This window comes from Branchiostoma floridae, chromosome 4 (genome assembly GCF_000003815.2).
Source record: "Branchiostoma floridae strain S238N-H82 chromosome 4, Bfl_VNyyK, whole genome shotgun sequence".
In the NCBI taxonomy this organism is placed as follows: domain Eukaryota; kingdom Metazoa; phylum Chordata; class Leptocardii; order Amphioxiformes; family Branchiostomatidae; genus Branchiostoma; species Branchiostoma floridae.
Window position 1 is genome coordinate 28,169,589 of NC_049982.1, and position 25,381 is coordinate 28,194,969.

The 25,381-nt window shown below is 40.5% G+C and overlaps 2 protein-coding genes across 5 annotated transcripts; one reads left to right on the plus strand and one right to left on the minus strand.

Moving 5' to 3' along the window:
* Positions 1 to 236: 236 nt before the first annotated feature.
* LOC118413725 (sugar phosphate exchanger 3-like) lies at positions 237 to 6,057 on the plus strand. Its single transcript, XM_035817254.1, has 5 exons — positions 237 to 333; positions 1,787 to 1,938; positions 3,603 to 3,674; positions 5,317 to 5,450; positions 5,860 to 6,057. The coding sequence occupies exons 1-5, from the start codon at positions 237 to 239 to the stop codon at positions 5,861 to 5,863; spliced, it is 459 nt and encodes a 152-aa protein (XP_035673147.1). The 3' UTR covers positions 5,864 to 6,057.
* Positions 6,058 to 7,997: 1,940 nt separating this feature from the next.
* Positions 7,998 to 24,478, minus strand: LOC118414455. 4 transcript variants are annotated; one of them, XR_004830974.1, is made up of 4 exons: positions 24,369 to 24,478; positions 19,972 to 20,121; positions 18,453 to 18,519; positions 7,998 to 8,736 (listed from the first exon to the last, which is right to left on the minus strand). XR_004830974.1 is itself a non-coding variant. In XM_035818496.1 (4 exons), the coding sequence occupies exons 1-3, from the start codon at positions 22,309 to 22,311 to the stop codon at positions 18,458 to 18,460; spliced, it is 363 nt and encodes a 120-aa protein (XP_035674389.1). In that variant the 5' UTR covers positions 22,312 to 22,326; the 3' UTR covers positions 7,998 to 8,736; positions 18,453 to 18,457. The 4 variants fall into 4 exon arrangements, 2 of the variants coding, with proteins under 2 accessions (XP_035674389.1, XP_035674390.1); XR_004830973.1 differs by lacking the exons at positions 18,453 to 18,519; positions 19,972 to 20,121; positions 24,369 to 24,478 and adding exons at positions 9,324 to 9,392; positions 10,317 to 10,501; positions 11,670 to 11,813; XM_035818496.1 differs by lacking the exon at positions 24,369 to 24,478 and adding an exon at positions 22,161 to 22,326.
* Positions 24,479 to 25,381: the final 903 nt, after the last annotated feature.

Sequence of the window (25,381 nt, forward strand, 5' to 3'; positions counted from 1 at the left end):
AAGTTGGATAGATTTTTAGCATAGACACCGTAAACGTTGTAATGTTAGGTATACTAAGAATGGAAGTGACGATACGCAATATTTGGAAAATAACTGCAACATTTTGAAAATATAATCGCCGTGCGTTTACCTCATACCCCCAAATACCCAGCTTTTTAAACAACAGATTTGGTTACCCCTCGGATAAAGGTAAACTAGTGTTGTTGTGTTGTTGTTTATTTTATTCGGCAGGAGGCATGGTTAGCGGTTATGTGTCAGCCAAGATGAAGAAGCGAGCCCCGACAATGGTGACCATGTTGTTACTGGCCCTCCCCTCTCTCTGGGTTTATAGTGGTAGGTATACATGTACATCTGACAATCAGCCGGCAACACCCAAAAATTGTCATTGATAATGACGACAGGCCGACATGTGCTGGACGAAATGGGTCTGGAAACAGTCAGATCCGGGCCGTTATTTTCCATTTCCGGACTGGATACGACCATATACGGGCGGATACGAATGATATTCGTGTCCGGATCTGACTGTTTCCAGACGATTTTGTCCACCTGTTTAAATATATATATATATATATATATATATATATATATATATATATATATATATATATATATATATATATACATATTGATTAAAACGTTGGCCATTGAACTAATATGGAATACCGGGCAATCATTTAAATGCAAATTTTATGTGTGATTAATTGGTCTCTATTCCAATACAAATTGTATTTTTATGTCACGATGTAATAGCATTAGTAATATATGTAGATGATATGCCCTATGCCTAATAGTCAGTGGTGGAAATAAACACAAAGTGTACCTTATATATGGAAACCACTATTGATAAAAGTTAAACCCTGTATCACACTTTTTCCAGTTTCCCCACACAACAAGACCACTAATGCTGCACTGATGACCGTGCATGGGGAGTACATGTAGACCAGTATGACTAGTTCACCTTTATCCACGCCCTTACCTATATCCGTTGTTTTTACACCCGATTTTGATCATGTCGACTGACGGTGGTTTCTAAATTGCACTACCTTAAAGTATTGAAAGTAAAACCAACGTCCATCGACTTGATACATGTACATGTATGTCCATATGCTATGTCGTCAAAACGTATGTAGGCTATCCAGCATCTAGAGTCGCATCTAGTGCTCCAATTGAACTGGTCGTTGTGTGAAACTTTGTCAGCTTTTCAACCAATTGTAAATTTGACTATGTAAGAACCACAGGAAGAAAGGAACCTATAAATATGTCCATAGTGCGATGCCAGTTATGGATACTATTGACAGCTTAAGTCAATCTTTGTGCGATCCAAATTTAAAGCACGGAACGCATTTTATCATGTAACACATGACTGGAACAATATAGTGCCCCACACAGGTGCTACGTGGGCACGTGATCTGCTATGTAATGACCTGTTCTAACTGACCAGAACAATCTTATGTCGTATGTCAAACTGCTATTCATTGGAGGTTCCTGCTTAACTAACGGAAACTTGATATATTATGTCATAGGATTTATGGTCCTGATACACAAACGAAAACTTTTTGTGCTTCATTCCACATAGTTTTAATGGGAGGTCCTGCTACGTTTATGTCGAGTGTTCTTTACATGATGTGCTGCTATTCTTAGTAAATCTTTATATCTATTTCATTCACAGCGTGTTTCATTGGAGGTCGTGCAAACCTGGAAAAAACTCGTGTGTTTTATGTCACAAGGTTTTTCATAGGACGTCCAGCAACACTGAGAAATCATCATTGTGTTTTGTATGTCATAGGGTTTTTCATTGGGGGTCCTGCCAACCTTATCAGTTCTGCCATCTCGGCTGACCTTGGGCGACAGGACCTGATCAAGGGCAACAGCGAAGCCCTGTCCACGGTCATTGGCATCGTGGACGGGACAGGCAGTGTGGGGGCGTCTGTAGGACAGGTGGGACTTCACACTTTACATGGGCGCATCCTCCTATACTGCAAACTGAAATGACCCTTCCCCCTACTGCTAACTGAAATGGCCCTTCCCTCCCCATTGCAAACTGAAATGACCCCCTCCCCTACCGCAAACTGAAATGACCCCCTCCCCTACCGCAAACTGAAATGACCCCCCTCCTCGTACTGCATACTGAAATGACCCTCCCCTCCCATCCTGCAAACTGAAATGACCCTCCCCTACCATCCTGCAAACTGAAATGACCCTCCCCTCCCATCCTGCAAACTGAAATGACCCTCCCCTCCCATCATGCAAACTGAAATGACCCTAACCCCCCATCCAGCAAACTGAAATGACCCTCCCCTCCCCTACTGCAAACTGAAATGACCCTCCCCTCCCATCCTGCAAACTGAAATGACCCCTTCCCACCCCTACTACAAACTGAAATGACCCTCCCCTCCCCTACTGCAAACTGAAATGACCATCCCCCCCATCATGCAGACTGAAATGACCCTAACCCCCCATCCAGCAAACTGACCATGACCATCCCCCATCATGCAAACTGAAATGACCCTCCCCTACTGCAAACTGAAATGACCCTCCCCTCCCATCCTGCAAACTGAAATGACCCTCCCCTCCCCTACTGCAAACAGAAATGACCCTCCCCTCCCCTACTGCAAACTGAAATGACCCTCCCCTCCCATCCTGCAAACTGAAATGACCCTTCCCACCCCTACTACAAACTGAAATGACCCTCCCCTCCCCTACTGCAAACTGAAATGACCATCCCCCCCATCATGCAAACTGAAATGACCCTAACCCCCCATCCAGCAAACTGAAATGACCATCCCCCATCATGCAAACTGAAATGACCCTCCCCTACTGCAAACTGAAATGACCCTCCCCTCCCATCCTGCAAACTGAAATGACCCTCCCCTCCCCTACTGCAAACTGAAATGACCCTCCCCTCCCCTACTGCAAACTGAAATGACCCTCCCCTCCCATCCTGCAAACTGAAATGACCCTTCCCACCCCTACTACAAACTGAAATGACCCTCCCCTCCCCTACTGCAAACTGAAACGACCCTCCCCTCCCCTACTTCAAACTGAAACGACCCTCCCCTCCCATCCTGCAATCTGAAATGACCCTCCCCTCCCCTACTGCAAACTGAAACGACCCTCCCCTCCCCTACTGCAAACTGAAATGACCCTCCACTCCCCTACTTCAATCTGAAATGACCCCCCCCCTCCCCCACTGCAAACTGAAATGACCACTCAGATCTTTATTTCAGAAGGTTGATTTTGATAATAGCACGCATGTGTAGCATCTGAAGAAGATATAGATTCTAGATGTAATACTACACGTATTAGAATTATATATTCCCTTTGCTTAAAATCCAGCTCATGCAAATAAGCTGGTTCACACTTTCAAGTGCGCATGTGCGACATGTCTCCGTTCAAGTTTCAAGTTGCGACGACATGAATTGTGGGTAATACGCATAAGGCGAAGAAAAAAATACCATATGAACCTAATCCTCCCTTTTTATAATCTTTAATTGTATTATTGGTATATCCATCATATAGCTAGCATCTTTTTCATGTTCTCACTTTTTTTTTCTTTATCTGAAAGCCGAGTGTTACAGTGTGGGGTCTTCATTCTTTCCCAGATCGTGGTTCCTTTACTTCACAAACAGCAGCACTTGGACTGGCAATGGGTCTTCTACTTCTTCATGCTGATGGTAAGTTTGGTAAAACTTTGGCTGTATATGATATTCTTCAATACATTCGATCCTATAGATGCTGTGCTCGACTAGGTAGAAAAAAATTATGTTAAAGAATGTTTAGACCTTTAATAGATCCAGTATACTGTAAATTGTTTGAATTGTTACTACGTTTGTATTCACTTGTTTGTATATTTGTGTGGATGTAGAAGTCCTTATATTACGAAAGTTGATGTACTATTTTGTGTCAATACTCTTAATCGACCTGTCCTGCAAACTCGGTCTGTTTTAATGACGACAGTTGAGTCAAGCCAAAGCTTACATGTATTCACAACAATTGCAACGGGTACAATGGAAGGCAAAGTGGGTTAGATTATATCTGTATCTGTATATATATATATATACAGCTGGTATAACCGCCCTTTGACGTAATACACTAGCTTCGCAGGCACGCCACGCGGCAGCAGCTGGTTAAATTACACTGAACGACCCGTCACACCTAACTTTTGCACATCTACATGCAAGCGTTCTTAAAGCGTTCTTTGAGACGTTTTTTTTAAACAAAGACTATCCAGAGAAGATGCCCCTTCTGTGCTTGGTGATAACGAATTCCACCCTACAATAGTTCTGTGAATATATGAGTTTTTGAACACGTCCATCCTAGCTTGGTAGCTCTGGTACTTGAAGTCATGGCTGTTTCTTGTTCTTTTTTTAGCTGGTATTAGATACTTATATTGTATGATACAACTAGCTAACAAATGAAATAGGAACATTCTATTAGGTCAACTTTGTGAAACTTGCTCAATATGACATACTTCTAGCCTGATCTGATCATGATTAAATCGCACTTATAGCGGCCCAACCGACATTCATTGACTGAGGCGCAAGTAGCAGCTCCGGGCAGCGTAGTTTGCGTTGGTCTTGTTGGCATGCATTGACTAGCATAGGTCTACCTTGCTGATCATATCTTGAGTGTTTTGATCTCACTGACGCTCTGTTTGTCACACCAGAATTGCTTTATGCGTGACCCGAATCGAAGCACTTAGCCGTAATACCCCCCTCACTTAGGCGCGATTCGAACCGGACGACGAGTCTGCGAGCTCTAATTTACGAGGAGGCATGACCCTGATGCCGACGAAGAAATGGCAGTGTCCCCCCTTCCCGTCAGGGTCATGCCTCCTCGTAATTTAGAGCTCGCAGACTCGTCGTCCGATCGAATCGCGCCTAATGTGAGGGGGGTATAACGAAACTGATATGCTAGGAGGGCATTTGTGTTGAAATTAAAACATGATGATAACTGAAGAAAGGAAAGCCAGATTCCCATAATATTTGTTATGCAGGTAGCTGAGACAGAAATGTTTGCCATTAAAGACAGATTATTCAAATCAAGACCTAATTTGGATAATTAATTCGGAAACTCTATTTTCTAGCATTTGTCCTGTAATACGTGTAATATATTATGTAACACGTGTGATAATATATCTAAACTTTCGGATGTTTTTAAACATGGACGTTGGTTTCAAATTGCAATATGTTCCCAATTTTGCCATTTGAAATCACCGTCCATCGACTTGATATCCCTAAATATCCTGATTATTTAAACGAATAAAGGGTACCCTACGGATAAAGGTGAACTAGTTTTTTTTTTCTGTCTGTGCAGACGTTGATGTCTACAGTGTGTATCCTGCCCTTGCTGGTCAGAGAGGTACGCAGCATGAAGTGTTTCCGGAGCTACCAGCTGAGACGACAGGACACTCAGAGGACAGAAAGGCTGCGCATGTACTCTCTAAACAGGTAAGTTCAACATTCACACCTAAGATGTTGAAGTCTTCTTTTACACCCCCGCCATGTCTCTTGTTTAAGTTTATATCCAGGCATTATGCAATTTTCCCGCGTCTCATTTGTCAAAATCGCCCTGCTAATCGACTCTCATGGTCAGCCACAGATAATCCCTTTTTAATTGTGACTTTCTGATTCTATTTATTTGTATCTAAAAAGAAAGTAAAGTAAGAAAAAAAAGTTCAATAATATATTGTTCCAGACATGTATCTACTAGAGTGCTAGAATTGCCGTCGTTCTTTTTTAAATTTTCTTCTGACTTTTTCTTTCCGTCCTTCTTCTATGGAAAAGGGTTTTAAGAAGTGTCAACTCAATTTATACGCCTGCTGTATTCGCCTTTCATGACCGTCTTTGTCTTTTTCAGTTGAACCTGGCTGTCTCTAAAGGAAAGAACAATTGGTGCAATTTCAAGGAGCCGTCCTATACTGAAAAATAATGTCATTGTTTATGCATCATTTCCATTAGCCAATTTTGCAGTTTAGGGAAAGTAGAAGATGAAGTACATTTTACTATTGATTGTACTTTGTATGATAGCGATAGGAGCATTTTATTTGACTATGTGTTAAAGGGGCATTCCACTCCACACGGGAGTGTTATTTTCCGATAGATATTCATTTTAGGAAGTAATAAATGCATACGACTTCACTTTATACGATAAAGTACCCAGTTGCTCCGCATGCCTCAAAAGCATTCAGTCTTCTACTAAACTCCCCAAGTACCCTCTAATTGAATTAATCCTATGGCTGAATACAATGCAGAACTTTTAGGTAAGGTTACCAAACTAATTTCAGGTTCGATAAGAAATTTCGTCTTGTTCTTGTATTCTTTGCTATCTTAAGAGCAATTTGCCTTCTCGGTGTGCTCAGCGTACCTCATTTATTCCGAAAATATGTACGATAAACAAAGTGTCTATGCTTATAGGGAATACATGGGTAGGGTCTGCATGGGTTTAGTGAGTGTCATAAAACACACATCACGTAATTCATCCCAAGGTGAATTCCACAAAATTCGGCTGATTATGTATTCATTGACACATTATTTATTGGAAAAAAAGACTCCCTTCTGGAGTGGAATGCCCCTTTAAGTAAGTATCCCCACTTTAGATACTTGAATAGTAAAGAGAAATTTATATTCCTGACAGCTTTTGATAAACCAACTCTAACCAACCATACAGCTAGCTACAATTACCAAGAAGCGAGAGGAAGTCGAATGTCCTAGAATAGATTAGACGCACATCTACATATATAGATGTGTATGATTGCTTCCGTTGTTACATATATGTGGTTCTTACCGTGTGACCTGTACTTAGCCCAGTGGGGCAAAAAGGGGCAATAAAGGTCTTCATTCATTCATTATATTATATTATCTTATGACAATGCAACGTTGACCAATCAGAAGTGCCCATGTCGGTTATAACGAAGTAACATAAAAATGTTGAAAATGGTAAATAAGAAGTCTCAAATGGTCTGTTATTACAATAACATACGTGTCCGTTCTTGAATAACATTATATGTATCATATCATATCATATCATATCAATACAAGGCAATCTAAACGAAAGGACCTGATAAACAAACCTCTATACACCCCACTCTAAGTGGAACCTTCCATTTTCAAGGTATCAAGAGGCGCAGCTGTGACGATTTGAAGGAAAGGAATTAGTAACAAGAGCACAAGATCACATTTCCTACCCATCCCATCAAATCCCATCATACAACTCACCCTTCTATATATCGATACCTTGCTACCATACATTTAGCAGCACCAATTAACTCATACAACAAAATAATCCTTCATGCTTGTGGATCTTGCCGTCCCACACAGTTTCCGACAAGAGCACAAGATCACATTTCACACCTCAAAACAAAATGGCGGCGCCCATGTTTGGAAACAAAAAATTTGGACAAGACCGCCCATTAACTATTACGTCACATCAAGAATTGCGTCACACTTCCCGTCATACACCGCAAAACAAAATGGCGGCGCCCAAGTTTGGAAAGAAAAATTTTGGAAGCAAAAACAATACAGGTTTTGCTATCGCAAACCTGTAATGAATGAATGAGTACCCTCACCTCCTTGGCTTATGTTTGGCTATGCTTACCTATCGCACTTAATTTGAACATATGAAAGTTGTACTGTATATTGGGAATCTATAGTGCCTGAAAAGGACTTATTTACTTCTCTGACTGTCCGTTGAAGTTTCCCGATATGTTCCAGCTGATCGTCTTCCGATCTGAAGAAGCTATAGATAAATAATGACATTTGATACGTATAGGTGTCTTAGAAAAGCAAAGGTCATGGTAGAAACTATCATTTGCTGTATCCTATTAACCGGGTGTGACAATGTCATTATAAGCGCTCTGGTAGCTTTTACTGATTACTGCGGGTATCCAGATATGCATCGTCACTTTATCCTTTGACCTATGGCTTCCTATGACAAACACCTATATATTCTTTATAGGTACATTTCCAATATGTTAGAAACAAATTACACAAGACATGTTCACGCACACCAAGCTTGTTTGCTGATCTCTCCAACAGTACAAAGAGGTCCAGGTGACTTACATCAAACCAGAAGCGTCAAAGTATCATTCATAGAACTAGATGTGAAGTTGTCAATACAATTCTAAAAGTTACTTTGGTCATTCTGAACGTGACATAGACAGATACTTGCATCAACTACATTAATAATTGAACTTGTTATGTAATAGCATATTGTTATGTAATAGCCAGAATGATTTAAATATATTTGATATCGACCAGAAGCAATAGGGATAATTATAATGATAAAGTCTGCATTTTTCTAAAATGTATTGTAAACAACGATTTTGAAATCTTCTCAATTACAAATTGTTCTTTGGTGTCTCCCCCTCTGTATGTGTTTTTTTAATCAGATAGTCAGTTAACAGTGGTAAAAGTTGTGCTTTATATATGAGCCAGTTGATCTCATGTTTATGGACCGAGAGTTTGTGTATTTTTGTACAAAATCATGATACACTATACGTCTGATACGTATACGCGAGCCATACATAATTCTTAAAGTTGATATGCATGTAAACATCAAACTTTAATATATTTCTTCAAACACAACAGCAGCACACCCGGTACTATCTGGGACTATAACATAATAGCTAAGCTTGTTCACGCAATGAAGCATTACTGGACGACCAGTCGGATTGGTGTTCACGGCGTCTCATGAAGGCAGCTGGTCCAGTGCTTGCAGCTGTGGATGAACAGCATCCTGAAACACAGAGAGGAGAATGAAATGGTTAAAAAAATGAAAAAAAAAGCACACAGTGTTAAAGAATGCCTAACTTTGTTATTGCAACGCTACAAAGATGTCAGATGTTGAGTGTATTTAGTGCGTTATTATTCGAGCTGCGCTCCGCAACAAGCAAAGTCAGAATTAGCGCTCATCCTCTTGAAGTGGAAAGAGGGAGATATAAGAGCTTAGCAGTGTGTGAAAGGCTTTGTAAATATTGTACATCTAAAGCAGTGGGAGACGAAACACATTTCCTTTCCAAATGTTCATTCAACGAAACCGAAAGAATCACTGTTTAGAGAAGTCACAAAGTATCCCAACTTCCCCACAGATGAACAGAAAGCCACTTTTCTCTTGAAATCGCAGAACCCACAAATTTTAGAAATTGTGGGGCTTTTCGTCTCCCTCTGCTTTCAAAAAAGAAGTCAAACCCAACCTGTTTAGAAATAGCCAACACTAGCATTAGATTAAAATATTGTTTATGACTGTCCATTGTCACTATGTGTATACCATGTACTTGCAATTAGCCCTCGGGCACGAACTTGCAAATAAACTTCTTATATTACCTCAGTCTTCTCCTCCCGGGCGCTGGGGGATCCCATCGAGTAGATCCTTCACGATCAATGGTTCATCACCTGCACAAAACACCGCAATATGGTAGTTCTCATGGTAGTCTATGGCGCCCTCCGTCCCTATATACTTATTTATTTATTTATTCCACTTCACAGATTGCGTACAATCTGAGGGGAGCCGGCAACAGGAATCTAGTTCCTCTACGAGGCCGACTCCCCCAGAAAATATGCAAAGTTGAGATAAAAACAATAAATGAAGGACAAGTCTATACGTACACGTATATGGCTTCTACATAACGTGACGTCACAGAAGCAATGTATTGTCCAGTGTATTGTCCAGTCACTGGGATTTATAAAAACATGTTCATCCATACTTTATATTTTGCACATCACTATAACGTTAACCTGGAATCCAGTCTACTTGTGGCTCGGCCTACCGTAGTTAGTGCAGGCTCTCTACGGGGCCAGTGTAGCTCTCAGCCGCCGGGATAATCGGTGGCCGGCAATTAATTATAAACTCCCACTGGGCTAAAGTCTAACCGCGTGAAAATCCTACCGGGTGTGAACGATTACCCCGGCGGCTGAGAGCTGCACTGGCCCCCGTAGAGAGCCAACACTAATTTTTCCAGGTTAACATCACTGTGGCATGATTTGGAAATTAACACCAATTCGCAAAGTTTCCTAGTTCCTAGTGAAGGCGTTATAACACCATATACAGCAAGGAACAGGCTGGTCACTCCACCTGCAACTACATTTACAACTGTATTAAGAAGCGAGAAGAAGTTGAAACTGTACATACCAGTAGTAGTAGTAGTAGTACTAGTATACTTCAGACTTTGAAGTTCCAGTCATGTATTACAGTTTACACAGATTGTACTTAGGAGATGTACCCTATTCACCGTGACCTGTACTTAGCTTGTTAGAAAGCAAAAACGTACAACAAAGGTCTTCATTCATTCATTCATTCATTAACCCTTAATTACATACCAGCCATCACAGCCCGCTTTGGGCGTTTATCAAACCCGGGCCAAACACGTCGGCGGTATTTCATCACTCCAGAAAGACGGCGATCAGAATCCTGATCCTCAGCTGCAGGCTGGTGGGACATCATGGCCACTGTCAGCGCCACGATCAACAGGATGGCGACAGACTTTCTCATGGTTTACTTTTACCTGTTTACGAAGACAATAAAGTTGAAGACAACAATGGTCAAAGACGACAAAGGTCAAAAGTTTTCAGTTCCTTTTCGAGGTTAGCCTGGTTACCAAACCCCAGCCCGATCTCAAGTATCTATCGTGCAGGGGTCTGACCGGATGGGATAGGCCGGCTTCTCAATTTTGTCCCTTATAGTGGGCAAAAAACTCCACCAATAGAACAGCAGCAGGATCAGCAGGAGGTAATTACACCCTACCATGATTGGTTAAAGACCCCCAACTGTATTTTTTGAATCCATAACAGCGGCCACCAAGTACCTGATTCGCTACTTTGATAGCCTGCTGACCAACTGTGGTGTGTTGTAGCTGGCTACCTGTGGTGTGAGTGGTCATGAATCATAGGTTCTCCTCCCTCTGATCAAGGGCCTTTGAGAATATTTCTACAGCCATCCTGCCAGACCCCAACACAAAAGATATTTTTGAGGTTGGGGTATGGTATCCAGGCTATTTCTAGGTAGGCGAGCTCGTAGGAGGAGGAACATACTGTCACGTTCTGCGCTGGATTTGTAAATGATGATCACACGTGCTCACGGCGCCACAAGACGTGCATGATTTAAAAGCAATCTAAAATGTCTGTTGGTGTTGCATAATAGCCTTGATCTACGGTTGAATGGGCAATATAGAAAGTACGCCGCCATTTTATTTCTACGCCAGTAGTGAAGTATTAAGGTTGTGACAGACCAAGGTGAATTGAAAATTCTGTCGTGACCCATTTTTTCGTGTCCCTTTCTGTGCTCATGCAGCTTCGGAATGCCGGAAATAAAGGAACAACAGAGGAAGTATAAAGGTACAGAACGGCAGTTATTTGAGCCGTCTTTCTTCCTGGCGGTACACCTATCCAAGCACGCACCCGTTCTCGCTCAATACAAAAAAAAAAGATACAAAGAAGAAGTGGCAAAGGTAAGCTGTAACAGCAACATGTAACTGTAGAAAATAATGGGTTGACAATTTGCCAAATATGTAACGCATGAGAAACACACACACGTTACACGTTACTTCTTATCAAAGTCTAGTAATTTCTGCACAGCGCAATAAACTGTCTGATTCTGTCAACGATCATCAGTTTTCGTACTGTCTAAAACCACCAAATACCCAGCGATTGGACAAAAAGAGACGAATTTCTGACCTTGTGAGAGAATGTAGGTATGAACAGCGACTGAATTTTGCCTTGTCACGAATGACGTCGCAACAAATCATCACAACGTTACGAGTTGAAAAACAGGATTTTTCTATAATCGCAACAAAGAAAAGCCTTGAGACAAATTAAAGTAAATGTCAACACACACAGACATTCTCGTCTGCAGTCCGATCACGTTCTACTGCGTTTGTTGTCAGACAGTATCCTGTTCGCCATTGTAACCTCCGCGAAATGGGAGGTATTGTTTTTAAAGTGACTGTGTTATTGGAGATCTACCATCGTTATCTTAAAGCTATACTACGTAATTTTTGGACAATACAAAAAGTAGATTTTCCTGCCATTTCTTTACATAGCAAGCTAAGTCTACCCTTTAGCATTGAATACCAAGGCTCAGTGAGAGAAGTTGCAACATCAGTGCATCATACAAACATGTCTACAAACTGTGATCTTCCTACATTGTACATGGGACTCCATGCTTCCTAGGGAACATGCCCACATCTGGCTTATCTACTGGAGGCCTGGAAGTTGTTATTTACAACCAGGAGGGTCTAACTCGGGTGGTCACTGGTCACTCAGATAAACTACGTGGTATACCTTTAAGTCATACGAGACAGAAGGCTGGGGTTTGCTGGTCACGCATGGCGGAGTAAAGATGAGATCATCAATGACGTTCTGCTGTGGACTCCCAAACATGGTCATGCAAGCAAGCGTAGACCACGCAAAACATATCTACATCAACTTTGTGAAGATACTGGCTGCTCGGCTGAAGAACTGCCCAAGGTTTGTAGAGGATAGGGAAGGATGGAGGAATCGAAGAGAGTCACATCCATGCACGCCTGGATGATGGATGATGATGTCACAGTAGGGGTGGGTACCGGTACAGAAAATTCAGGTCCAGGTCCGGTTCAGGTCCAGAGGATCAGGTCCAGGTCCGGACCTGAACCTGAAACTGGACCTGATTCAGTATGACTCATACCAATGGTCCATTTCACTACAAAGAAATCTGTTTGGTGGTGTATTAGACTCACACTGGCGTTTTAAAATCCTACAACGCTAACTACACACGTACGATCAACTGTAAAACTTGGTAGAAATGACTATAAACTCTAATCTGCTTCGCTCATGTTATTTTCTTCCACCTGCAAGCGCCAAAACGTGTGAATGCCTGATCAAATAGTATGTTAATTTTCTAATAGGTCCAACATCCGATACACCTAATTTTTTCAGGTCCGGTTTTTCTGGACCGGTCCAATAAGAAAAACCGGTTTTGTACCGGTACGCTGTACCGATACCCAGCCCTGTGTCACTGCATGACGTCTTTGCCATTATCGGTCACGTTCACCGTAAAGTAATAGATTTACGTTGTCAACTTGACTAGATGGTGAAGTGTAGAGTTGCCAGAACCAGTAAACTCTCCAGATGGGATGGCACCTGACAGACATTCTAGGTCAAGGGTCAATGGAAGAGCTCACTTATTCAAAATTTCTATTCAGGGCTCCTAATGGTACAAGTAAAGCTACAGTGCTCGGAGAACTAGGTTGGAAATCTATATCAAGCTTACAAGACAGACTCAGACTAAAATTCTACGATAGACTCATTAAAATGGAAGAGCACAGATGGCCAAAGATGATACTTCTTCAACTATTTGACATTATCAGGACAGGGAAATCTATAACATGGTCCTGGGTCAAACACATGAAGAACCTTCTCACTTCCATAGGTTTGGACCATATATGGTGCAATGATTCACCCGTTAACAGACACTGGATAAACTCAGCAATAAGAATACACAACTCTCAGCAATACGACATTTTCCTAAGTAACATGACCTCTTGTAAAGCATTGGTATTTAGAAACAAACATGAGCTCAATCTTGAAGACTATCTTAAAGACCCCATTAGCCCAGAGGAAAGCATATTAAAGTTCAAGGCTAGAGCAGAGGTACTAGAAATGGAAGGGAGGAAACTATCCTGGAAAAGTTACAATGGAAATGGAAACTGTACTAACTGTAACCTGCAGGAACAAGAAACCGTAACTCATTTCCTACTTATATGCCCCAGTTATTCGAAAGAAAGAATCTCCCTTTTCACGAACCTTGAAGATGAACTAACACGTGCAGGGGGAGTCTTTCTATGGGAAACATTCATGTCATGCAATACTGAAAGAAAGAAAGATCTTCTCTTAGGTTACAAAGGCCCATGGGAATCTATTATAGATAGGCATGTTAAGAAATTCCTGTATAAGGCATGGTCCACTAGAAAATGTAACAACAATGGAAGTCAAAGTACTCAACACTAGCTTCTCTCAAGATCACTGTCCTCCAGCTCCACTCTATCACACTACTCAACGTTATGTTTACCATTACGCTTTCGTTCATTTATGTCCATAGCCAATTACTATAACAATACTGAACCAGTGTTATGATTTGACCTGTTATTATCCATTATCATTTGTTATGCTCTTTTCGTCCATGATCTGGACATGATTTGTCTTTTTAACGTATTTATCTATCTACGTTAACTTTTCCTATAGATAGGCATTGTTAAGAAATTCCTGTATACTAAGGCATCATCACTCCACTAGAAGTGTTGTTCAAGTACGGTATCCAAGGTGGAGCTCTTGACTGGTTCGCTTCCTACCTCTCCGGAAGACAGCACTGTACTTCTGTAAATGGAGTCCTTTCTAGCTTCCACACAGTGAAGTACGGCGTTCCACAAGGCTCGATTTTGGGACCACTTTTATTCATTATTTATGTAAATGACATGCCTAACTGTATTCAAAATTGTGAAATTTCAATGTATGCCGATGATACGGTTATTCACTTCAGCAGCAAGGATTCTGGGACCATCGAGAATGCCCTTCAGACAGATCTCGAAAGGTTGTCTCAATGGTTTGCAGTGAACTATCTGTCGATAAACGAAGGAAAGTGCAAGTGTATGCTAATAGGTACAGATAAAAAACTGAAAACTTGTACAAACCCCAGATTGGCCGTAAATGGTCAATTTATCAATCTATGCTACATGTACAAATACTTGGGTATATTCATTGATAATCAACTGAATTGGAAGCGGCACGTCAAAGACGTCCTTAGCAAGTTAAGACGAGCATTAAGTATTATGAAACATGTCAGTCCATTTGTATCTACATCAGCACTTCGTACTCTATACAATACAATCTTCCTGCCGTACATCACATATGGAAGTACTGTTTGGGATACTGCACCGGAGCAAGACCTTCAAAAACTCCAACGAATGCAGAACAGGGCCGGGAAGCTGCTACTGAGGGCCCACTACAGAACACCCTCGGCCGAAGTGCTGACTCGTCTCGGATGGAAAAACATCAAATCCATACACAGACAACAGAAGGCGTTGCTCACATACAAAGCTCTAAACAACTTACTGCCAGTCTACATGAGGAACTTGTTTACATACTGTAGGGAAAGGTCAACTAGATCAACGCGACAAAGCGAATCCAACCTACTATACTTACCCATGGTCCACAGGGAAGCGTATCGAAGATGTATAACGTACTCAGGCACAGTTCTGTGGAATAGTCTGAGAGAGAACGTGAGGCAGGCGCCCTCTTTATCGTCGTTTAAGAACTTAACTCGACTAGAAATTATGTAACTATGGACTATGAGATGGACTGATATTATGTTGAAGACGAAAGGATCTATGGAATGGTGAATTGTATGATGATGAATTGTATCTTTTGTGTAGTGCATTGTATTTAGAAGGTATTTAGACCTCTGACCTCCTCCACCCTTGAAATCTTGAAAAACGGCTCAGGCCGAATGATGTATCAAGGTTAAATAAAGGTTGAAAAAAAAAAAAAAAAAAAAAAAAAAAAAAAAAAGAAAATGTACCAACAGCAATGAAAGTCAAAGTACCCAACACTAGTTTCTCTCAAGATCCAGCTCCACTCTACTACACTACTCAACGTTATGTTTACCACTACGTTTTCGTTCAGTCAATATGTTAACATACACTTATGTCTATAGCCATACGCTGACAATACCGAACCATTGTAAAGATCTCATTTGTTACCATCCACTATCATTTTGTTATGCTTTTTCTCCTCATAGTTTGGACATGATTTGTCACCTATTTATTTATTTATATATTTTAACCTATCTTCATTAGAGTTAAGTCATGAGTTAAGTTATGTTATTTGATTTACGTTACTACGTACTTGTACTCCATGCACGCGGCAGTGCCGAATGTGCCGCCGTTTTTAAGGCGAATAAAGTTCAAAGTTCAAAGTTCAAGGAGAGGTATTATCTTGGTCTGTCTGTTTCTCTGATTGTTCGTGTTGTCGTATGGTTCGTATTTTACAGGAGGTGAATAACGGACACCAAGGTAAGGTCACAACAAGTAAATTCTATTGATGACATCAGAGCGTGCATTGATTTTTTCCTGATTTAAAAGAAGAATTAAATGGTAGAGATTTTCTATCGGAGATATCGGTTGCCTAATTAGCATAGTATTTAACGATAATGCCATTGGAATGTGTCATATTTGTATACAGTATAAATATTCATGCCAAAATGCAGTTTGTGAATTGGAACGAGAAACTTCTTTGTAAAACGAGTTTTTTTGGGAGGGGGCTAAATTACTAGAGGGGACGAGTCGAGTGTTGCCAAACTCTTTGTCAGATTTGTCTTGGGAGGGTGGTATCACAAAGTTATATATATGGGGGGGGGGGGGCTTTCGGTCAGCGAAAAAACGTTTCGCCTCCTCTTTATTACTTTAAACTGCGTGAACCATGTCAAAGCTTCGCTACGTCATAGTCGGACGTTTCAACTTCCGGATGGAATGACATTAAATGTCGTGCCAGAAAGCATGCTGTTCACTTGACTACCGCTAGAGGCCTTACGTGAGATGGATATGTATACGTAAGACACATGTTTCTATGTGTGCGATGGATACTTGTGTGTATCTCCGTTTACATTCACAATTCTCAGCAGTGTCTACCTCTCGTCACCTACTTAAAAACGGAGGTATTGTTTTTGGCGTGTCTGTCTGTCTACAGTAGCTATGGATGAATAATGACAGTTGGTAACCATTAATATCGTAGTAAAGCAAAGGTCAAGGTCAAAACTATTATTATTCTATATATCAGGATGGGTGACCTTCATCGCGTGTAAAGGTCAATTATGGGCCTTTGGTGGCCTTTTCTGACACTGCAGCAAAACTTCCTTTTTACTAATTTTTTTTTATACTAGACATGGTGCTGTCTTGAATTTTGGTACCAAATGACCTTTAAAATAATGAAAACGTGGTGCAGGTTTTATCCCTCAGCAGTTTGTTTTAAAACTGTTGCGGCCTTTTGCTTAACATTTTTCAAGCGGATAGCTGGAGAGAGAAAGGCTGGATTTATTTTCACGATTACTAGGAATGTCCAGATATGCACTGCTACTTTACCCTCTGACCCATGGTTTTCTATAACAACTGCCTATTCATTGTATGTCATAGATTCATTTCCTATATGTTAGAAAGAATACGCAAGACATGTTCGCGCACACCAAGCTTGTTTGATGATCTCTCCAACAGTACATAGAGGTCCAGGTGAGTTACATCAAACCAGAAGCCAAGTCTGTATCATTCATAGTACTAAGATGTGAAGTTGTCAAATTGAATACAAGTCTAAAACGTATTTTGTTAATTCTGAACGTGGCATTGACAAATCCCTGCATTAACTACATTGGAACATGTTACTAGTATGTAACAGACAGAATGGTTTAAATGTACTTGATATCGATCAGGAGCAATGGTGATAATTATGATGCTAAAGTCTTTATTTTTCCAAAGTGTTTGGAAAACAACGATTCTGAAACAGTGAACCCTTAATCCTCAATTGCAAATCGAGGCATTGTTCCTTGGTGTCTGTAAATTTGTGGTGACGGAAAGCTTTTATTCCAATTAACAGTGGTAAAAGTTGGGCCTTATATGAGCCTTTTGATGTTATGTTTGTGTTCCGAGAGTTTTTTCTTTCTTCCAAAAACATGATACACGATACGTATGATACGTATACGCGACTCATATATAATTGTAAAAGTTGACATGCATGTTAGCATCAAAGTTTAATATATTTCTTCAAACACAACAGCAGCACACCCGGTACTATCTGGGACTAAAGCATACAAGCTAAGCTTGTTCACGCAATGAAGCATTACTGGACGATCAGTCGGATTGGTGTTCACGGCTTCTCGTGAAGGCAGCTGGTCCAGTGCTTACAGCTGTGGATGAATAGCATCCTGAAACGCGGAGAGCAAAATGAAATGATATCTCAATAATGAAACTTGTAATTCTATGTTGATTGGATTACATGGATGCCATCCGTGCATGTATTTTGGGCAGTTGAAAAAATAAGTTTTCAACCAGACTGTTAATCGTTCAAATTAGCTGTAAAATGAGCAAATACATGCTGAAAATGGCAACAAAAAATATCGTTGTATAGAGTGGTGCCTATCTCCACGTCCATGGCCCTTGTGCTGCATACGATCACTATAGCAGGGGAAAATTCTACTACTAATGGGATGTGTTTAACTCCCATACTCGTACTCATAAGAGAGAAAACAGTATGTGCGATTTTTTCCTGTTTTCAGTAAGACTCGGTGGAGGTTTAAGTTAAACCCGCGACATCTGAACACCTTACCCACTAAGTCATTGTGCTGGTTAGATGTGTTCGGTAAACTGTAACCTTACACTGTGATTGTAACACTACAAAGATGTCTCATGTTGAGTTTAAAAATGCACCATGTGTTATTACCTCTGTCAGGCTTCTCCATCCAGGCGCTGCGGGATCTCTTCGAAACGATCCTTCACTGGGTCATCCCCTGCACAAAACATAGCAACATGGTAGTTTTCATTCTGGATAAAATTTAAAGATAATTTCCAGTACATCAACCTAATCTTTTTCTGCTGTGACGCAATGTTATTTTATGTATTTAACATACACTATCATAATTCCACCAGGTGCCAATATACCGCCACATCGAAAAACGTTGTTAACGAGGCCTTCCTAAGATTGCCTTCAACTCCTAAATATCTGAATTGTATTATATTTAAGATATTTAATATAAGGTGTTCAAGACAATCTTGAGAAGGCCTCTATAACAACGTTTTTTTTGAGGTGGCGGTATAATGGCACCTGGTGGAATTATGATAGTCGATGTTAAATGAAACATGACTCAGACGTCGATCATTGAGGTTTCAGGGTTGGCTAAATTGGCATTTTGACTTTCCGTTGTTTTCTCATTAATGAATTAAGAAAGAATGGAACTGTAACGCATATTGATAGATCGGCATGAAAGAATTCTAAATCTGATTTTTTGGGGGCCATATGGATGACGTCATCAGGTTTTATTGCCCCTAATATTATTTTTTCTATGAGAAAATACAAGACTTTGGTACATACCACCGCAATGAAACTATGTTTTTCATGTGCATAATGATGAAGGCTACAAGCTCTTGTTTGCGCCAATCGATATCTGCTAATGATCTGTAGCTATTAGAAAATAATTGTTTCCATCTAATTATAAAAAATCATTTTCTAATAATTACAGATCATTAGCAGATATCGATTGGCGCAGAAAGTCTATGGAGCCCTCCATCCTTATGTAGAAGACTTCTACATAACGTGACGTCACGAAATTAAGGCAAGCATTGGCTGTTTATACATTTTATAGTATGTTACCAAATATCATAAGTAAACAACCGTTTATCAGTTCGAATCTGTTGTTGATGCGTTTTTGATAATTGTACAGAGCTTTTGATGGCAACACTGCGATTTCTAAAAACATGTTCATCTGTACATCATACGTTGCACATCAGTGTGACCTTATTGGGCAATTAACACAAGTTTGCAAAATTGCAGCACAGTCTAGTTACCATGCAAACTAACATATGTATGTATGTATATGCATGTACACAAAAACAAAAACTTTCCATAATGCCATTATCATACAATATGCATAGATATTGAAGACACAGAAGGCATATTGTCATATCCAAGATACACATGTATTCTTCTTAGTTAAATAGCCCAATACATTTGTAGTTGTACCCTGAGCACAATGTACTTTTATGTCATATCATCAGTAAGGCAAGCGCTTTGCAGTAGCCCAGGTCTAGCTTAGGCCATGTTGATTTGACAATATGGATGACATCCTTGGGTAACAGAAAAAACTGATGCGAGCGTACGAATTTAAAAAAAAAATTGTCAAAGAATGCCTTTATCACAAAATCTATAAGTGGGCGGAAACGGATTGTTGAAGAAATTAAATTACCTTCCAACGCAGTTCGCTTTTGGCGATCAACAACCCCGGCGATTCGACGCCGGCGCCTGCCAGAACTTGTATTTTCAGCCTGGTCGAACATCATGGCCACAGTCAGGGCCACGACCAACAGGATGGCGACAGACTTCTGCATGGTTTTACCTGTAAAACCAGGAGTAAATAGTCTCATTTGTGTACCCGATATACACGGGGCGAAAATAAGCCCTTTCGCACATTTTAGTACGCGTTTATTTTTATTGCAGCAACAGATCTAGAGATTGTAGGTTATATGTCACAGGTGAAGAAGGCTTGACTTGACTTGACTTGATTCTCACAATGATTCTATTAAGATCCACAATGACTTGTAAACACTAGAAAGGCCGACATTTCCTTGAGAGCAATCGCAGCATATTTCAGCCATCTCCCTCCACATGCAACAACAAAATCACCCATTTGAAAAATCACTTTTACTAATGACGGTTCAACCCAAAAATGTATCAAACAAAATCCCCCTGTGCAAGAATGGACTCCAGTACACCCCATGTGAATTTGCACAATAGACCAGTCCAGAAATAATCCCACTGAAAACATGGCCTTTTTAATAACAAACCGAATCCAAAATTGAAGTTAGCAAAAAGGTCCCACGTGCATGAAAAAGGTATAATAGACCAGTCATAATCACAAAAGTTCAAAAATGCTTTTAGAAAATGCTTCATCCGTGCAAGAACCCGTCCAGGAACAATTGAGATAACGTGTTTTGAAGATTTGACAGGAGAAGAAGAAGAAGAAAGAAGAAACATTACGAATACAATATATTTCACCATACCTATGATATGGCTGAAATATAATAACGTTCCGGACATAGCTATAGGGTATGCAAATCGAAATAATGGTCGAGACGAGACTGTTCCTAAGGCCTTGTCATGCCCCGACCAGTGCCTGCCCCATTCCGTGCCCATTCAGGCCCGAAAAACAAAGATGGCGGGGCTGCAGGAAAAAAAGCACGTTGGACAGACTCCTCCACTAAAAACACTAAGCTCCGCCCCATAGCACAGTATGGGACAAGGACCCCTGTGTGCCCAGAACTGTGCGCGATTGGGCACGGTCCGTGCTTTTGCCCTAGGCACAGTTTGGGGCACGCGGGGACTGCCCCAAACTGTGCCTAGGCACGGTTTGTGGCAAGGCACGGTTCGGGGCGCAACAGCCTGCTTTACCTTTGACACATTACTCACAATTCCTGTTGCTGCTCATGTATGATCGAATAAGCGAAAGAGCTTATTGGGAAATGTTAAGTGCAAATGTCTGTGTAAGGATCAAACAATGGTGACAGGGGTAAAAAAAATCAATTCGGCTTAAATTTTGCAGTGATAATACTTGGTCTGCAACTCCTCAAAATAGCTTTCTTTTAGGTGAAAACGCATTGTTGGCAAAGTAACTGGCAAATCAAGTTTTCTGGTTATTTCCCCCAATTTTCGCACCCCAAAAACACGAGAACCATGATGATCATACTTTACGGCATTTTCACTGCAACACCTTCTAACAAATCTTCAAAACAAAACAAGATTTAAATAAACCAACATTTTAGCAATTACAAGATGGTTATAAAATGTCCAACGAGATAAATTTCAATGATTTTGCAGCCTCGAAGCATTGCAATGTTTCAAGATTCTAAAAAAAAAGGTAATTTTTGACCCAACTTTGTAACGCTATAAGTGTCACTCTGGAATATTTCTTAGCTTGAAAAGTGTGTCCCATACAGATAAGTTGTATATCTATTGAATGCAATGTTGCAAAACTTGTTATCTTTTGGTTTGGTTGTTACGTTGTTGTCCTGAAAGTAGGCCAGTATTAGCATCTTGCCTACATTTGTATTTATTTTAGCCATGTTCAAAGTAATACATTTAACAAATCAAAACAGAATTTTAACTCAACTTCTTTTCAAACAGATGTCTTTATATTGTCTATCAAATAGATGCTTTTAGACCTTAAGGGCTAAGAATTTTAGTCAACTGGTTGTACCCAAAAGAAGGGGTAAAGTCTTGAGCGCCATCTTTTTTACCAAAGCTCGTTTTCTTTTGTGCTTACTTGACAGACTAGCATACCAAGCCCCTCAATACATTCGTACTATTCCTGTCAGAATAGGTCAAGCATTACATGTAAGTACTTAATACGGCAAGAGGGGTGGTTTTTACATAACTAACCTTTAAAAATCCTCTCAGCAACGTTTATCCAACGAGGTTTAACCCAGGAGTCGTCCAGAAATCTGTTGCGCACCTGCCTGGGAGTCAATGTAATGTAATCCTCGGGATCCCTTCCTTTTGTTTTTACCCGTGACATGCGTAGCTTTCCCATTGTCTCACCGTGAACTTGCAACCTTACACCTGTTTATGCAAGGATAACATCTAAAGAGCCTGTATAGCAAGTCTCTGTAGCAGGCTTTTCGCTGGACCTTTCTTTGGCTTTTGAAAGACGTGTTGTTTCCCCGCGGCCGATTCTGATTGCGCACAGTCTATATGATTCTACAAACAACAAGGTACAATTACAAAAGATATACAAACAGAAAACAGTACGCCTACACCGAAAATAGAGGCCAGCCAAGAATTCTGCGATTGAGGCTAAATAGATGCCATATCAGCGTTACACCAACTTAGCTATACATATATATACTAACAACCATACCCTGTCTTGAGCATCATCTTTTGTTACCAAAGCTCGTTTCCTTGTGTGCCTACTTGACAGACTAGCATGCCAAGCCACTCAATACATTCGTACTATTCCTGTCTGTCAGAATAGGTTAAGCACTATATGTAAGTGCTTAACACGGCAAGAGGGGTGGTTTTTACGTAACTAATTATAACCTTTATAAATGCCCTCAGCGACGTTTATCAGACGACGTTTAACCCAGCCGTCGTCCCTGAGAAATCTGTTGCGCACCTGCCTGGGAGGCAATGTAATGTAAACAGTGAGTCTACTCCTGATCCCTTCCTTTTGTTTTCACCCGTGACATTGTCTCATTGTCTCGCCCTGAACTTGTAACCTTACACCTGTTTATGCAAGGATAAGCTCTAAAGGGCCTGTATAGCAAGTCTCCGTAGCAGGTTTCTTGCTGGGACTTTTTAACACGAAAAAAAAAGAGTGATTTTACTTAACTAACATTTAAAAAGCCTATCAGGAACGTTTATCAGACGACGTTTAACCCAGCAGTCGTCCCCGAGAAATCTGTTGCGCACCTGCCTGGGAGGCAATGTAATGTAACCCTTCTTCCTTTTGTTTCTACCCTTGACATAAGTAGATTTCCCATTGTATGACCGTGACATTGTAACATAACACATGTTTATACAATGATAAGATGGCCTGTATAGCAAGTATCTGTAGCATGCTTCTTGCTGAGCCTCTTTATGGCTTTTAAAATACATGTTGTCTCACCGATTACATATTAGTTCTGATCGATCTATTCATCTTTTTTTTTTTTTAAATTTTCAAAAAGACACAACAAAGACATTTTCCCCCATTATATTAGTGCAACAAATTTGCCATGCAACATTGGAAACCCATGAAAGTACTCAAAGCCCTATTCAGACCAAATCTTGCCAAGTTGCCATCTGGGACTGTACTGGAAGCTGTTGAATTGTGAAACTGAAATACTTCGCGGCTGCGTCAGACTTTATGAGCCCCAAACATCGTATGTTGCATGGGTGTTGTGTGTGACTTAGTAATGGTTGGGGTTGTCTTTTGTTAGTTGTCATTTAGAGTTAGGCTTATTCTGAACTTTGTTCAGAAATCACCATTTGTGCTTTTCTGGAAAAAAAAAGAAAGCTCTGGCTAACGCAGTCAGTCTTGTACACCTTTTTGCTTGTATTCAAGGCTCATTTCCTTCTCCCTACTTTACTCTAAAACTCGGAGTGTCTAGTCCTATTTTGTTCAGGAAAGTTACACTAGGTTAAGTGCTGTTATCTTGTACGTATCTCAAGGCAGCTTTTCGGTGGCATAAGATAGTATCATAAGCTGGCTAAGGAGTGAAAACGACGTCCAAGATGTGTCCATTAGTGGTGGCGAATGAACACTCCTATAGGCCGACTACAATCCTTTGCCAGCTTATGATACTATCTTGAGCCATCGTAGGTTATGCTTGAGGATTGATCTTGAACTATATGATAGATCCGTGTGTACATGAAACAGATGTCAGCGTTTCATTAACCTTGCTATAGATACATATACTTAAAACCATACCTTGTTTTGAGCACCATCTTTTTGTTGGCAATCCTCGTTTCCTTGTGTGCCTACTTGACAGACTAGCATACCAAACCACTCAATACATTTGCACTATTCCTGTTAGAATAGGTCAAGCGTTACATGTAAGTGCTTAACTCGAAAAAAAGGGGTGTTTTTTTTACATATTAAGAACTAACCTTTAAAAATCCTCTCAGCGACGTTTATCAGACGAGGTTTAACCCAGGAGTCGTCCAGAAATCTGTTGCGCACCTGCCTGGGAGGCAATGTAATGTAAAACGCCGGATCCCTTCCTTTTGTCTTAGCCGTGACATGCGTAGTTTTGTCAATGTCTCACTCTGACATTCTAAACTAACACCTGTTTATGCAAGGATAGGCTCCGAAAGGCCTGTATAGCAAGTCTCCGTAGCAGGCTTCTTGCTGAGCATTTTTATGGCTTTTGAAATACGTGTTGTTTCCCCGATTACACATCAATTCTGATTGCACACAGTCAACATTCTAAAATTCTATAAGCAACAAGGTTCACTTACAACTGATATACAAATAGAAAACAGTGCGGCTAAACCAAAAATAGAGGCCAGCCAACAACTCTGCGATTGAGGCTAAATAGATGCAAGGTAGGTAATGCCGAATCCAAGATGGCCGCCGTTCATCTAATGTTGCACGTCAAGTTGAATTTTGTTGTCATAATTTTGCTTTCTTTATGTTGTCTCACTGGCCTTCTACGCTTTTGCTCATTTGTGTGTAGTGTTTTACTAATATATCGGTTAATGGTGTCAGAACTCTATGAAAATAAGGATAATATTTATTGCATATCATTTATCTTTATTGCATCGCTGACATTTCAACTTCCGGATGGAATGACATTGAATGTGGTGCCAGAAAGCCTGCCGTTCACTTGACTATCGCTAGAGGCCTTGCGTGAGATGGATACGTTAGACACGTGTTACTATGCGTAAGATGGAAACTAGTATGTATCTCTGAGTCAGCTAATTTGTTTCTGTTGCATGTAGCACTATCAAACACATTTCTCAGCAGTGTCTACCTCTCATCACCTACGTAAAAAACGGAGGTATTGTTTTCGGCGTGTTTGTCTGTATTTTTGAGTCTCCGGATAAGTTTGTCTGAAGAAGCCATGCATGGCTAATGACATTTGGTAAGCATATTCGTCTTTGGCAAACAGATGTCAACT

What these genes read in the sequence shown, in the direction of transcription:
- LOC118413725 (XM_035817254.1), top strand. Translation starts at nt 237, where the DNA reads ATGGTTAGCGGTTATGTGTCAGCCAAGATGAAGAAGCGAGCCCCGACA. An exon ending in CTCTCTCTGGGTTTATAGTG is followed by an intron (nt 334 to 1,786) that starts GTAGGTATACAT and finishes TGTATGTCATAG; the next exon opens with GGTTTTTCATTGGGGGTCCT. An exon ending in TGGGGGCGTCTGTAGGACAG is followed by an intron (nt 1,939 to 3,602) that starts GTGGGACTTCAC and finishes ATTCTTTCCCAG; the next exon opens with ATCGTGGTTCCTTTACTTCA.
- LOC118414455 (XM_035818496.1), bottom strand. Translation starts at nt 22,311, where the DNA reads ATGGGAAAGCTACGCATGTCACGGGTAAAAACAAAAGGAAGGGATCCC. An exon ending in TGCTGAGAGGATTTTTAAAG is followed by an intron (nt 20,122 to 22,160) that starts GTTAGTTATGTA and finishes CTGGTTTTACAG; the next exon opens with GTAAAACCATGCAGAAGTCT. An exon ending in AAAGCGAACTGCGTTGGAAG is followed by an intron (nt 18,520 to 19,971) that starts GTAATTTAATTT and finishes TGTTTTGTGCAG; the next exon opens with GGGATGACCCAGTGAAGGAT.